This window comes from Enhydra lutris, unplaced genomic scaffold (genome assembly GCF_002288905.1).
Source record: "Enhydra lutris kenyoni isolate GAN:26980312 unplaced genomic scaffold, ASM228890v2 scaffoldscaffold2, whole genome shotgun sequence".
NCBI lineage: Eukaryota > Metazoa > Chordata > Mammalia > Carnivora > Mustelidae > Enhydra > Enhydra lutris.
The window spans coordinates 39,312,960-39,327,878 of record NW_019154086.1 but is presented as its reverse complement, the minus strand read 5'-3'; the positions used below and the strand labels follow the sequence as shown (position 1 = coordinate 39,327,878).

The 14,919-nt window shown below is 43.3% G+C and overlaps 1 protein-coding gene across 1 annotated transcript in view; it reads left to right on the top strand.

Annotated features, from left to right (window-relative positions):
• The first annotated feature begins 1,068 nt into the window (after positions 1-1,068).
• LOC111150548 (transmembrane 4 L six family member 4) overlaps positions 1,069-14,919 on the top strand; it is a 28,020-nt gene continuing 14,169 nt past the window's right edge. The window contains exons 1-2 of the mRNA XM_022508041.1: positions 1,069-1,503; positions 2,599-2,688. Of these exons, the coding sequence (XP_022363749.1) occupies positions 1,330-1,503; positions 2,599-2,688 (264 nt within the window). The 5' untranslated portion in view covers positions 1,069-1,329. The remainder of the gene's footprint in view (positions 1,504-2,598; positions 2,689-14,919) is intronic.

Sequence of the window (14,919 nt, the reverse complement as noted above, 5' to 3'; positions counted from 1 at the left end):
GGTCCGGCGGCTACCAGCACCAAACTTGTTCCTTGCATACTGTAGAGCTGGGTCTAGGCACCACCAAGGCCGCCTTTTTTTTTTTTTTAAGGTTTTTTTTTTTTTTTTTGTAAATATTTTATTTATTTATTTGACAGAGAGAGAGAGATCGCATGTAGGCAGAGAGGCAAGCAGAGAGTCAGGGGGAAGCAGGCTCCCCACAAAGCAGAGAGCCCGATGCGGGGCTTGATCCCAGGACCCCGAGATCATGACCTGAGCTGAAGGCAGAGGCTTAACCCACTGAGCCACCCAGGCGCCCCGCCAAGGCCTTCTTAAGTGACACAAAGCAAATGAGTAACTGAACCAGGCCTCTGGCAACTGGCGAAATTTCCAGTATTTCTGAAAACCCCCGGTACTCACTGAGGGCTCTTCCAACTTCGTCTGCTTGGCCTCCCTTTGATAGATTTATTGGTATCTTACCTCTCCTCTCCCCAAACTCCTCTCCCTTTCCCTTCCCATTTGTGAAGACAGAGGATTTGGTTCCTGCGTGGAGGATGTGACTGAACAAGCTGATTGGGGAAACTGTTTTTGCTAATTCCATCACACCAGGTAACAAAGAAGATAAAATGCAATGAAGTGACAAGTACAGAAATAGAGCAGTCAGGCAATAAAATTAATAATCATTCTGGTTTGATCCTTTAAGAAGTCCCTATAGGGCTGAACTCAGTGATACCCAACGAGACCATCAAACTGTTACTTCTATATGGAGAGAAACAGAAGCTCTTTAGGATAATTCTTTTGCATTCCAGGCTTTCAGTGGAAAAGAAGAAGACACACACTGTAGACCATTACGCACTCACCAGACATATTTTAGGATGTAACTCAATTATCCAGTGATTATAAAGAGCCTGGGAAAAATATTTCTATATCTGGGCAGGGGCATTGTCAGATTAAAGGTGCAGAAGTTCAAAATGCTATTTGTCCCAGCCCTGTGTTCGATTGCAACAATGTGTGTCTTGCCTGTGCTGGTCGATTATTAACAGAGGTTATTGGTCTCCATGGCAAAATTATTGCTCTGAACTTAATCTCATTTATGGAGTACAAAAAAAAAAAAAGACTTCGGGTCAGGGAGAATGTATAAATGTCCTTCACCATCAAGGTTCTGCCTCATTTGAGAAGCAGAAGCAACTCCAAGGACGCAGCTCACAGGCTGATTTGGTTCTCCGCTCCAAAATACGGATTGAACTGGGGACAATTGCTAGGACGCTGTCGCCGATAACTTTGAAGAGACCCTGTGAAAGGGACAGTGAGGTGCCTTTGATCGAAGTCTTATATTATACTTTCCCCAACATGTGCACTGGAGGCTGCGCCAAGTGCCTGGGGGGCACCCTCATCCCCCTTGCCTTGTTCGGCTTTTTGGCTAACATCCTGTTATTTTTTCCTGGAGGAAATGTGATAGACAACAAAGACCACCTTTCTGACGAGGTCTGGTTTTTCGGAGGAATATTAGGAAGCGGGGTCTTGGTGAGTAGGGATGCTTTAAAATCCTGCCAAAGATTTTTGCGGAATCTTTTTAAAATTGGGTACTTTTCGAACAAGAAGATCTTTAGTTACTAACAAGAGCCCAAACATTGCATGCTGAAAAGTCAGTGCCTTATTATTTTTTTCCTTCTCCATTAGGTCCTGACAGGACAGCTCCACGAAATTTATTAAGTTATGAATTCCCAAGATTGGGCTGGCAGTTCTCAGGGATAAATTAAATCCCACCAACCAAACTGAGGGCTACGTAGTTTCTATCTTCTAACAAGATAGTGTTGGGGAGGGTTGCCTGGGTGGCTCAGTGGGTTAAGCCTCTGCCTTCAGCTCAGGTCATGATCTCAGGGTCCTGGGATCCAGTCCCGCATTGGGCTCTCTGCTAGGCAGAGACCCTGCTTCCTCCTCTGCACTGCCCCCTCCTTGCCCCTCTGCCTACTTGTGATCTCTCTCTGTCAAATAAATAAAATCTTTAAAAAAAAAAAAAAAAGATAGTGCTGGGGGCAGTAGACACACACTTTCTGGGAAATTGAAGGACTGAAAACTACCAAGATAAGCCGGTGTTGGTGGATTTCTCTTCCACTCATCCACTAATGATCTACTTAACCCTCCTTTCCAGTAGAGTTTAGAGACTCACTTTTCAGAACAATTGAGGACATTTCTTTTTATTTCTTTTAAAGATTTTATTTATTTGACAGAGAGACAGAGAGGGAACACAAGCAGGGGGAGTGGGAGAAGGAGAACCAAGCTTCCCCCCTCCCCCAGCAGGGAACCCAGGATCCTGGGATCATGACCTGAGCCAAAGTCAGGTGCCTGGAGGAAAGTTTCTTACTGCTATCCTACCCCACCATGTAAATGGCAAATCAGGGCGTCAGATCTTGAAATCTGGCCTCACCGAAGCTGCAGTTAGGCCTTATGGACCCTAGATAGTAACACTTGACTACCCGGTGGAGCTCTGTAAGTACATGCCCTTCAGCCTCCCGGTCCCACGGCTTGGACTGCTTGGACGTGAGGCCTCCACAGCCAGGCAGGCATGGGCTCTCCCTCCCCCGGTCCGATCCCGACAGAGGTGCTTCTCTCCGGCAGATGATCTTCCCCGCGCTGGTGTTCTTGGGCCTGAAGAGCAATGACTGCTGCGGGTGCTGTGGCAACGAGAGCTGTGGGAAGCGCTTCGCGGTAAGTTGCCAGGGGCAGCCGCCTGCGTGGGAATGACTCCAGGGTGCACCGCTCCTCGCTCCTCGAGCTGGGCATCGTGGGTGTGGGGCCAAGTGAGTGGCCCCAGGCAGTCACCAGCTCCGGAGGGCACTGGGGCATGGAGAAATATGGACGTCTTGATGTGCAAAGTAACAGTAATAATAAAATGTAAACTACCATAGCCCTTATATTCACAGGGTATGAGCATCCTTTTAGCTTTTGCAAAGGGGCAGGGATGTCAGCACCAGAGAACTGGAGTCATGCTGTGTAAAGGACGAAGGCATGGAAGGCAGGGGTGAGGGCTATAGCTCTCCCTCTGCCACTGAGAGGCCTCCAGACCCTGGGCAAGTCATTTCCCTTCTCCCGCCCTGAGCGTCTCATATGTAAAGGGAGTAGGGCAGCATGACAGATGATAACAGCCCCTCCTCAAAAGCCCCCTAAATTCCCCATCTACCCCATGGCCAGTTTCACTGTCTCAGTGCCCAGATTTTGCCTCAGGACTTTTGTTTCTTGTTTCATGCCTCTTTTAGGAGGTCAGCTAGAGAGATTTGGCCTCACTGTCCCAGCCTGGGAAGTGGGGTCAGGTCCCATTTCTGCACCTGGGTAAGTCACTGTACTGCCCTCTGCCTCCCTTTTACTGGTCTATAAAACAAGGACGTTGAACTAGATCAGAAGTTCCCAAATACAGGACAAGCTCTGCTGGCACACAGGTGTGCTGTACCTTTCAACAACATAGAAAGTCATTCCCTTGTCAATTCTCCTTCAATCCTTTTGATTTGAGCAAGAGAAACTCAAATTTTGCAGGAAATAAGCTATCCCAAACCCCTCATAATTTCCCTTTCTAACAAAGGAAGAACACGTTTCAGGCTCCCAGAACAGAAGCAACATCAACTAAAAATGCAGTAATACTGTATTATCTTTGTTAATGATTCTAGCGCACCACTCATAGTGGGGATATAAGTTAATAGGGAGGTGACTTAAAGAAAGATATTAAGAATTTGGGTACACTGTATGGCAAAAATGAAGAAGGATGAACTGGAATTACTGGCTGGCTAATGAATAAGGCTGGTTCTTGCTCTAACTCCCCAAGGCTCAATTGTTTATCTAGGAGATTTGGAACCCCAATAATGAGCTATACAAATTTGCCTTAACTTCTAAAGGGAAAGGTGTAGCCATCTGTTCCAAAATAGAATCATTTCTAACATTTCTTTCCCATTAGTATTTGCTCATTTGTTCAATCAAAAAATATTTGTTTGATCAAAAAATATTGATTGAGCATGTATGACGGGCTGAAGCTAGTGTACTGGGCATACAGTTACAGTTTTTTATGTGCAAAGATCATTCAAAGAGGTTGTTCTTACATTTTTTTAAAGATTTTATTTATTTATTTGACAGAGATCACAAGTAGGCAGAGAGGCAGGCAGAGAGAGAGAGAGGAGGAAGCAGGCTCCCTGCCAAGCAGAGAGCCCAATGCGGGACTCGATCCCAGGACCCCAAGATCATGACCTGAGCCGAAGGCAGAGGCTTAACCCACTGAGCCACCCAGGCGCCCTGTTCTTACATTTCTAACACCATCATGTGTCCCGAGTAAGCATGGATCATTTTTTAGCATTGATTATTATAACATTTAAAAGCAGAGATGTAAAAATTAACCACAATTTATTTGATATAGTTATGTAATGTGTTTTATATATGATATTTTTATATAATTAATTATAAAGGAAAGGAAGACATCTATAACTCACTTGCCCTTTGAAATATAATCCTGTTACCCTCCTTTTGGAGAATAAGTTGAAGATGAGAATTTTTTTTTTAAGATTTTATTTATTTATTCAACAGACAGAGGTCACAAGTAGTCAAACAGGCAGACAGAGAGAGGGGAGGAGGAAGCAGGTTCCCCACAGAGCAGAGAACCTGATGTGGGGCTTGATCCCAGGACCCTGGGATCATGACCTGAGCTGAAGGCAGACGCTTAACCACTGAGCACCCAGGCACCCCTGAAGATGAGAATTTGAAATTAAAAAAAAAAAAAAAAATTGGCAATTAAGGAATTGGATGAAAAGGAAAAAATGCCATTGCTTAGAAATCTAACAGCTCAGGGGCACCTGGGTGGCTCAGTTGTTCAGCGTTTGCCTTTAGCTCAGGTCATGATTCCAGGGTCCTGGGATGGAGCCTCATGTTGGACTCCCTGCTCTGCGGAGAGCCTGTTTCTCCCTCTCCCTCTGCTGTTCCCTCACCCTTGTGCTTTCTTGCTCTCTCTCTCTCTGTGCTGAGTAGAAGGCTCAGAATTAAAACAAGGGGTTTTGTTTGTTTATTTTTGTTTTTAGGTTAATACAGAACTATAAGGAAAAGGGAAATAATATTCAAAGTATTGTACATAGTTTGTTTTTTAATTAGATTTATGTGAAGTTCCAAAGAAAAGCAGAAAAGTCATGTTTTTACAAGCTGAGTTAATCAAATCTGAAACATGTGGTCTGCCCAGTTCAAGTCGTCTGTCTGGGCTCCCTAACACCCCATGAAGAGGTGCCCTTGGCTTGGGTTGAGGATGAACCCTCCAAACCCTTGGTTGATCACCCACAGGGCAGTGCCCATCAAAGGACCCGCTCTGCCAGACCATAAAACAAGGCAGCCAGCCATAGCCACCTGGGACCAGAGACGGGTCACCCACTAGGTGGCCTGCAGAAGTTCTTGGTTTTGGGTTTGGTTCCTACTCAGCTGCCAACTTTTAAAAATGGATAAATTTGGGGCGCTTGGGTGGCTCAGTCATTAAGTATCTGCCTTCAGCTCAGGTCATGATCCCAGGGTCCTGGGATGGAGCCCACATCAGGCTCCCTGCTCAGTGGGGAGCCTGCTTCTCCCTCTCCCACTCGCCCTGCTTGTGTTCCCCCTCTGGCTGTGTCTCTCTCTCTGTCAAATAAATAAATAAAACCTTAAAAAAAAAAAGGAGAATTTTACAGAAGTATTTAGATATTCTACTTCTTTTCCAAAAAATTCAAAATTGACCTGGGCCTGCATTTTGACATAGTGATGGCCTGCGGTAGACACAGCTGAGCGCTTTGTTTCGGGTCTCTGCCCTCCCCCTCAGGGCCGCTGAGCTCATGCCTCTGCTGAAGAGCTCTGTTTCCTTAACGTCCTGAGGCTCTGGAGCACTAAGCAATAATCATTTTTAAAGAAAGGAATCTACAAACATTTTGTCAGACCAAAAAGAAAAAGCTGCAGCATATTTTGCTCAGTACTCTAATGCTGAAGATTCGGATTATTTTTCCAAAGGCTGGTGGCATTCCCCTCCAGGTGTTTAAGGACCATGGGGCTTCTGTGGAACACTGTTTGGAAAATCCAGCTGGGTACAAAGTCCTTTGAGGCAGCCACACACTAGACCAAGGGCTGTGGGACTAATCCAGTTCCTGTCTCCACAGCCTTGCTCTCGTTTGGTTCCTGGCCTCTCTCTCTCTCTCTCTCTCTCTCTCCCCTCCCTTCTTTGCTACACCTCTCTCGGGAATACTTTTCAGAAGTCAGTTGCATCATTCTCTTCCCTTTCCCTAGGTTTACATAAAAACAGGGCATAATAATCGATAAATAGTAGAAGCAGGATATGGTGATTGCAGAAATAAAGCAAGACAATGAGCTGGAAAAAATCTCAAGGTCACTGAACCAGTATTTCATAGTCAAACTAGAAGATGGAGGCCACTCTCCTCTGAGGCAGAGCAAGCCAGAAGCCCAGCCTCAAGGTCTGCACTGTTTTAAATAAATTAAGCTACATGAGGGCTCTGGGGTGGCTCAGTCCGTTAAGCATCTGCCTTCAGCTCAGGTCATGATCCCGGAGTCCTGGGATCAAGTCCTGCTTCTGGCTCCCTGCTCAGTGGGGAGTCTGCTTCTCCCTTTCCCTCTGCCCCTCCCCCCTGCTCATGCTAGCTCATGCTCTCTCTTTCAAATAAAGAAATAAAATATTTTTTTAAAAATTAAGCTACATGAGAGACCAGAAAGGGGACAGAAACTGTGAGATGAGTTTGACCTCCAAAATGGGCTTTGAAAACCCACACCTGTGTTTGTTTCTGGGTCTCATCCTCTTCCTCCCCTACAAGAGGTTTTCAGTGGCCTCCTGGAAGTTTATCTTTGGGGGGGTCAAGGTCTCTGGGCTCCTGATCTTTAAAAACAAAAACAAAGCTATCGAGTCCATAGAACAGCTAATTAATTTTAGCCACTCATTCATGTTAAGTCTGTACTTTATTAAGAGCCTTTTGAAGACCTTGGCCTTGACTCAAAGGAATCTCTGATAATAGAACTGAAGGTAAGGCAGGCAGGCATTTCAGCATCCTTAAAGCATATCAGGTAGATAAAGGTGCACCCCACCCACAGGCAGGGCCAGATGGTTGATGGTCCTGCTGCCAAGGAGGATCTTGTCACTTCTTAAATTAGTCTGTCACTAGAAGCACTTCTTCCGTGCCCGGCTCACCAGTGCCCCCTAGGGACACCTCCTGTGAGAGCACTTCTGAAGTAAACCCTTCCTGAGGCCAGAAGCATGGACTCTTGACATGATGGCCAGTTTGACGGGGATTCAAGAAAGACAGTTCTTTTGAAATAAGAGATTACCTTGAATGAAAAAATAAAATATGGAATCCTATTTCTTCACTAAATTTTTTTAGGCTTCAAAATCCTCTGCTATGAAATGGATGATACGCACATGTCCCCTCACAAGGACTGTCCGAGGGTGGGGGAAGCTGGTGCCAGCATTAGAGTAAACAAAAGGGGAGAGGAACACCAGGGGGCTGGGTAGTGAGGACACATAGATCCTCCATAAATGCTTGTGGAATGAATGAAGCAAATGAACGCTCAAGAGGGATTTCAGGTGATTTCCAAACTGATATTGTATTATACTATATTATCTCTAACACCAACCCTTTGAGTTAGGCATTAAACTGCCTGTTTTGTACATAGGGAAACTGAGGTGCAGGCAAGTTAAGTTTCTGATGGCTGAAACCCACCCCATCCCCCCAGTCCTCTCCCCTTCCCAAGCCTGGCCAAGGCCAAAAATACAGAACATTAACATCCCAAGGGGGAAAAAAAATGCTTCAGGTAATACTTGTATGTCTCAGAATAATTGTTAAGGAGGAACCTTCATGCCCATCAGAGATGTTTCCCTGACATGTTGCTACTACCCAAGTCTCTGAAAGTTATGTCCCCAAACCTCCCAGGCTTCTTCCCTTCCCAGGCCCCTGTGCCTCTGCCATCTGGCTCAGCCAACTCCCCACGCCTCTGACCAAGAACACAGAGTGAGCAGTGGCAGAACTAGGGTCTAATCCCACAGCCTCTATCTCCAGAACCTGGCAAAGTGGTTTTAAAGCTGACAAATGGGGAAATCGAGGGCATTTTAATCTCCTTTTTCTGGGAAAGTGTTTCCAGCATATACATAAACCCACTTCTTTAGCTATGGGAACAGAATGTGTGTGCTGGGAGTCGACCTGTTATTTTTCTGCCCAGTGTTAACGCTCTCGGTATTTGTGGAAAGTAAGAGTGTGTGAGGGTATGATAATAAAAATATTACAATGTAATAATGACATTGATCGAGGGCTTGTTAATGTCATAGGAAATTACCCAAAACTTAGAAATAGGCAAAAGAAGTTTCTGGGTATCCTATCAGGGAAGTACCAGGAACTATCTAATAGCCTACCCCACCCAGGGGTTATCTGATCTTGTAGAGATAGGTACTTGGATTCCCTGTTTACTATTTATTAGGCTAACTTACATATTATGATGTCCCTGGGCAGGTACTTTTTATTGAGCCTTGTTTTAAAAAAGAGGAACTGAAGGTCTTAGAAAGATGAACTTGCCATGGTCAAAGGGAGGAAGCAAGTCTCAGACCCAGATCAATCTGCCTGTAACCCGCGCCCTTAACCACTGCACAGCAGAGCCCCCTCTTTACTGTTTATTCATCCAGGCCAGGGAAAGTGTTACCAGGGAAGCCTCACAGTCCTGACTCTAAAATCTGGCAACCATTCTCTCTAAAGGTTACCTCTATTCCCAATTTTGTGTCTCCTTCCAGAGATTTTCCAGGCCTTTTGCCTGTTTACTTCAAATAACACCTATTTTGAGTGTCTACCCTCACATGTTCAACTTGGTCTCAATAATTTTACTTTTTTCTCCAATTAGCATATAGTGTGGTATTAGCTTCAGAGTTTCAATAACTTTACTTTTAAAGATTTTATTTATTTATTTGTCAGAGAGAGAGAGCGAGCACAAGCAGCAGGAGCAACAGGCAGAGGGAGAGGCAGGCTCCCCACTGAGCAGGGAGCCAGATGCCGGCCTCGAACCAGGGACCCTGGGATCATAACCTGAGCTGAAGGCAGACACTTAACTGACTGAGCCACCCAGATGCCCCAACAACTTTGCTTTCAACAGGAAAAATTTTTTATCATGAAACCCATGATAAAGTTATTCCAGAGTGATAATATCTGAGGAGTGAATTTGATTATTTTTTAAGACTTCTGAATGTGGAATTACTGAAACCAAAGTGACATATACTTTGCTTCCTGTGGTTCATCCATTCTGGGAAAGTTATGAAAAATCAGTTTGGGTTGCTTGTTTTCTTTATTTTAACGCAAGGTATTTCAAATCTAGATACAAAATCAGAACATGCCACCTGTAGTTTCCTGAAGTTGTAACTTGATTCCGTGTTTCCTTCAGACAGTTTTGTAAAGAAATAAAACATTATTGATTCAGTTGACAGTCACTGTGTTCCTGCCTCCTAACCATAGTAACCATAGTCATAAATTCAGTGCAGACTAGATCCATGCATTTTTTAAATTTTTACTACCAAAAATCAGTTTTCAGATATTCTAGACTATGCTGTCCGGTGTGGATAGCCACTGTTCTCATGGGGCTATTGAGCGGTAGAATGTGGCAGACCTATATTAAGGTATATCATAAGTCAAAAATGCACACCAGATTTCAAAGAATTAGTGCAAAAAATGGAAGCTATCTTATGAGTAATTTTTATGTTGATTATATATTGATATAATTTTTTAATATGTTGAGTTAAAGAAAATATATTAATATTAATCTCAGTGTTTTTGGTTCTGGGGATTTGTTTGTTTTTGTTTTTCCTTTTTAAATAGGTAGTTACTGGAAAGTGTTAAATTACATATATGGCTCTCATTAAAATTCCATTGGACAGTACTGGTCTAGAGGGCCTTGCAATGGGGACTCCTTGTAAAGGGAATATTATCCAGTTGATATTTTATGTTAACCTGGTTTTTCATTTACTCAGACTGGCCTAACACGAAGAATGTGGATGTTTGTATTGCTTTCTGTATCTTTAAATATTTGCCTGCTAAAATGTTCCAGGAGTGATATTTAAAATCCTTTACTCAGCTTACACAGCAGGAATAGCATGAGTCAGATTTCTCCTCTCGATACCAGTCAGCAGATGTTGAAATCCTGGGTTGTTTTAGCTGAGGGGACCTTCTAGACCTGCTCTCTCGCCTTCTTCTGTTTTCCACAGGAAGCTGAGGCCAGAGAGGTAGGGGCCTCTGTGATGCTGAGGGCTAAAACACAGGTCTCTTTCAGACTTCCCAACTGCCTTCCTGGAAATACAGTCTTTCCCAATTTTAAATACTCTTGTATTCTTAGTCAGTAGCTTAATGATTCCTGACTAGCAATTAGAACTCAAATTCAGAATGTCAAGTAAACAAAAACTGGGTTTCTTTCTTATGTATTTTTTTATTTTTGTGAGAGAACCCACGCCATTCAAACTACTACTCATCTCACAGTGAGTGGATCCTCTCAACAGTGTTGAGAGGATTAAATGAGATAAAGCATGTAAGATTATCATGGAAGGGAGCTAGCTATTTCTATTAGCTAAAAAGCGAGATGATTGCCTTGGATGGCTTTTGAGATATTTTTCACAAAAATTAATTATAAGAATATTTGATCACTGATTTACTGGAAATTCTGACTTTTGAAGACTTTTAACCAGTTTTAAGATGTCAAAGACTTCTCATCATAGAATCCGTTTTTCTTTTTTTTCTTTTTTCAAAGATTTTATTTATTTATTTGACAGACAGAGATCACAGGTAGGCAGAGAGGCAGGCAGAGAGGGAGGAGGAAGCAGGCTCCCTGCTGAACAGAGAGCCCAACTCAGGGCTCAATCCTAGGACCCTGGGATCATGACCTGAGCGGAAGGCAGAGGCTTTAATGCACTGAGCCACCCAGGTGCCCCAGAATCCATTTTTCTTTGAGACAATTCAGTCTGTCACAAAGAACTGCATGTCAACAAATGTTTCCAGACCATGCGCAGCCTCACTCTGAAAGGACAAGAGGTAACATTAGAAGAAACTGCCCTGGGGGCACCTGGGTGGCTCAGTGGGTTAAAGCCTCTGCCTTCAGCTCAGGTCATGATCTCGGAGTCCTGGGATCGAGCCCCGCGTCGGGCTCTCTGCTCAGCGGGGAGCCTGCTTCCTCCTCTCTCTCTCTGCCGGCCTCTCTGCCTACTTGTGATCTCTGTCTGTCAAATAAATAAATAAAATCTTTTAAAAAAATTAAAATAAATAAAATTTAAAAAAAATAGAAGAAACTGCCCTGAGTGTAAGTTTTCAGTTGCTGTACTAGAACATTCTGGCCATTCCTAGAGTTGTATCGCCTGTGTCTAACTCAACAGGGATTTGGTTGGAGCATGGAGATAGCTCAGAGACAGAGAACCAGCCAGATAAACTGTCACTAAGAATTAGAGCAGTAATTCCCCAAGTGTGTTCTTGCAAGAACGCATGGAAAAAAGTTATAGATTCCAATGAGATTGGAGAACTCTGTAAATCACCATATTTACCCAAACAAAAAGCAAAACTGAATATAAAACTATCTCTTGCGGTGCCCGGGTGGCTCAGATAGTTAAGCGTCTGCCTTTGGCTCAGGTCCCGATCCTGGGGTCCTGGGATCAAGTCCAGCATCGGGCTCCCTGATGGGCAAAGAGCCTGCTTCTTCTTCTCCCTCTACTACTCTCCCTGCTTGTGCTTTCTCGATCTCTCTGTCAAGTAAATAAAATCTTAAAAAAAGAAACAAACAACTATCTCTTATTCTCCCATAAAGAAGTTTCAAAAAAAGCTCTTTGACTGACATTAATATACAAACTTTGAATGCCATCCACATATTTTAATCACATTTTATAAAATTTTAATACAGTGATTTTGAAGTAAGATGTTTCCCCCACTCATTTATTTTTAAATGTATTCATGCTTTTTTAACATCTGTGTCTCTGCTACTGCTAAAGATTCCTTTGGAGCCATCAGAAGTTTCCCATAGTACATCTTCTCTTCTCTCCCATGAAGTTTGGATACAACGTATGGTGCTGTCAGTGGAAATTTCACTCAATTCACAAATCTCAGTTCACAAAAGACAAAGGAAGTATTTGAACACTACTCTTGCAGTTACGTGTAATAATCCCCACAATTGTAAACACTAGGTGTGCTCATTCAGAATGCCCTTTAAAAGTATCGTTAATTATAACATTCAGAAATGTTATAGAAATGATAAGGTCAAGTTTCCTAGAATAATTAACACATCTGTGTTCGGAAAGCTTTCTTTTTTTTTTAAGATTTTATTTATTTTATTTATTTATTTATTTGACACAGAGAGAGAGATCACAAGTAGGCACAGAGGCAGGCAGAGGGGCGGGGGAAAGCAGGATCCCACTGAGCAGAAAGCCTGATACGGGGCTCGATCCCAGGACCCTGGGACAATTACCTGAGCCAAAGACAGAGGCTTAACCCACTGAGCCACCCAGGCGCCCCCAGAAAGCTTTCTTTAAACCATTCTGTCAGCTAACGTTAGCTGGGTTGTTCCTGACTAATGCCTTCCTCCTGCAGTACTCAGTTGTTCCAAATAAAGTGTTGGGGGAAGTGCCCTCTTGCCTGGTAGATAAAATATGGACTCAGCTCTAAGGCAATTCCCTCACTTTTTAGGGGTGCTCTGAGAGCTAATAAGTTTGTGTATATTCCAGAATACATAGTGTATCCTATTCTTGGAGGCTCATAGACTTGAGCATGTCACAAAGATGTTTAGGAGTAAAACAGGAGTGAAACCCATTTAGCTTGATAGACCCAGCAATTTTCAAAATCATTCAACTAGACATCCTTTGGAGAAGATATTGCCTGTTCTAACATGATAAACTGGCCAACCTTTTCATTTGCTTCTGACATAGATTATATTCACAAATGTTCCTAATGGTGAGAATGGACTAGACACAAAAATTAAGGGGAAAAATTTAAATAATGAGTAACATGAAACCATGGTCTTTGAAAACATCCAACAAGTAGTTACCCAGTGCCTTTGAAAAGGTAGGAAGGAGAAAAACCATATAGATGGTGGTAAGGATAAAGCAATGTCCTATCTTCAGATAACTTGTCCATGAGTGCAAGGAGCTTATGCTGTGGTTCAGGGGAAGACAGACATAAAACGGTATATAGGAATGCGTTGTGGGAGTTGTGCTGTGGTAGAAGTTTATATAGTCCAGAGTACTGGGGGTAAGAGATGAAGGAGGGGACAGTCAATTTGACATAAGAAGTCAGACAAGGCTACATGAGGTACCTGGGGCAAGAGCTCAGTCTTGGAAAGTTGCACCAAAAATACATTAATATAGGATATGAAAACAAATACAAATGAAGCGCAACTCCATTATTACACAGATTCCAACTGGCAGGCACTGTCGCTTTCTCTCCACCCCCAAACCCATCCCTGCCCCACCCTCCTGCCCAAATATATTCTGTGATAAGATTGTTAGTAATACACAGAAGTAGGGGAGCGGAAGTACCTGCCATTTAGCTTAGGTTATCACATCTAATTTTCAACAGACCTATGGTCAGGCTTTATCATGCCCATTTATAAATAGGAAGACTAGGATCCTGGGGACGCATCCCTAATGCAGTCACCGCACAGAAAAAAGCTGCAAAGCTGTGACCAGAGCCTGAGCCTGCCGACTTCTAAACTCTTGTGCTTTGTGCCACACCTTCATGGGACCAACGTGAGAGAGGTGATCATTTTCCACCTCCATTTCCAAAATTACGGATGTTTCCATGCTACCCTCTAATGATTATTCAGGATGGACATTGCCTTTCTGAGCCTGATTGTTTTTGCCTGTAGGAGGGAGTTAGCCCGGATGGGCTTTAGGATTTTTCCTGCCTTTCATATTCTATAATTCTATTTTGCTTTCATAATTACAAAAAGAAAGATACTAGTGTCATCTATGTCTTACTAATTAATCCCTGTCATATAAAGATATTTAAAAGAACTTCAGTTTGGGGGCTTGTTAGCCCAAAAAAGAGAAAACTTTTGGAGGGTAGAAAGAGTGGAGAGATGTAACATATGAAATATGTTTATATGAAATATAAAATATCTTCAGCTTTTTAAAGGCTGCTACCACATGGAAGAGAAGTGCTTAAATTCTTTGACCTTGAGAAATGGAACTGGGACCAGGAGGAGAATTCCGGGACCTCTGCTCTTCCTCCTGAGCAGAGCCTACCAACGACATAGGACCCTGCTGTGGCTTAGCTTAAGTGAGATGACTAGACCAAAAAATTTTAAGGTCATTTCTAATTCTAAAATTCTTTGGTGCCATAAGAGACTGGCCTTTTAGGGCACCTGGGTGGCTCAGTCAGTTAAGCATCTACCTTTGGCTCTGGTCATGATCCTGGGGCCCTGGGTTCAAGTCCCGCATTGGGCTCCCTGCTCAGCTAGGAGCTTGATTCTCCCTCTCTCTCTCTCCGTCTGCTGCTCCTCCTGCTTGTGCACTCTTCTCTCTCTGTCGAATAAATAAATAAAATCTTTAAAAAAAAATCTGTCTACCCCTCAAAAAGTTGAAAATAGAGGTACCCTATGACCCAGCAATTGCTCTACTGGGTATTTACCCTAAAGATACAAATGCAGTGATCCGAAGGGGCACGTGCACCCGAATGTTTATAGCAGCAATGTCCACAATAGCCAAACTATGGAAAGAACCTAGATGTCCATCAACAGATGAATGGATAAAGAAGAGGTGGTATATATATACAATGGAATACTATGCAGCCATCAAAAGAAATGAAATCTTGCCATTTGCGATGACGTGGATGGAACTAGAGGGTATTATGCTTAGCGAAATAAGTCAATCAGAGAAAGACAACTCTCATATGATCTCCCTGATATGAGGAAGTGGAGATGCAACATGGGGGGTTTGGGGGTAGGAAAAGA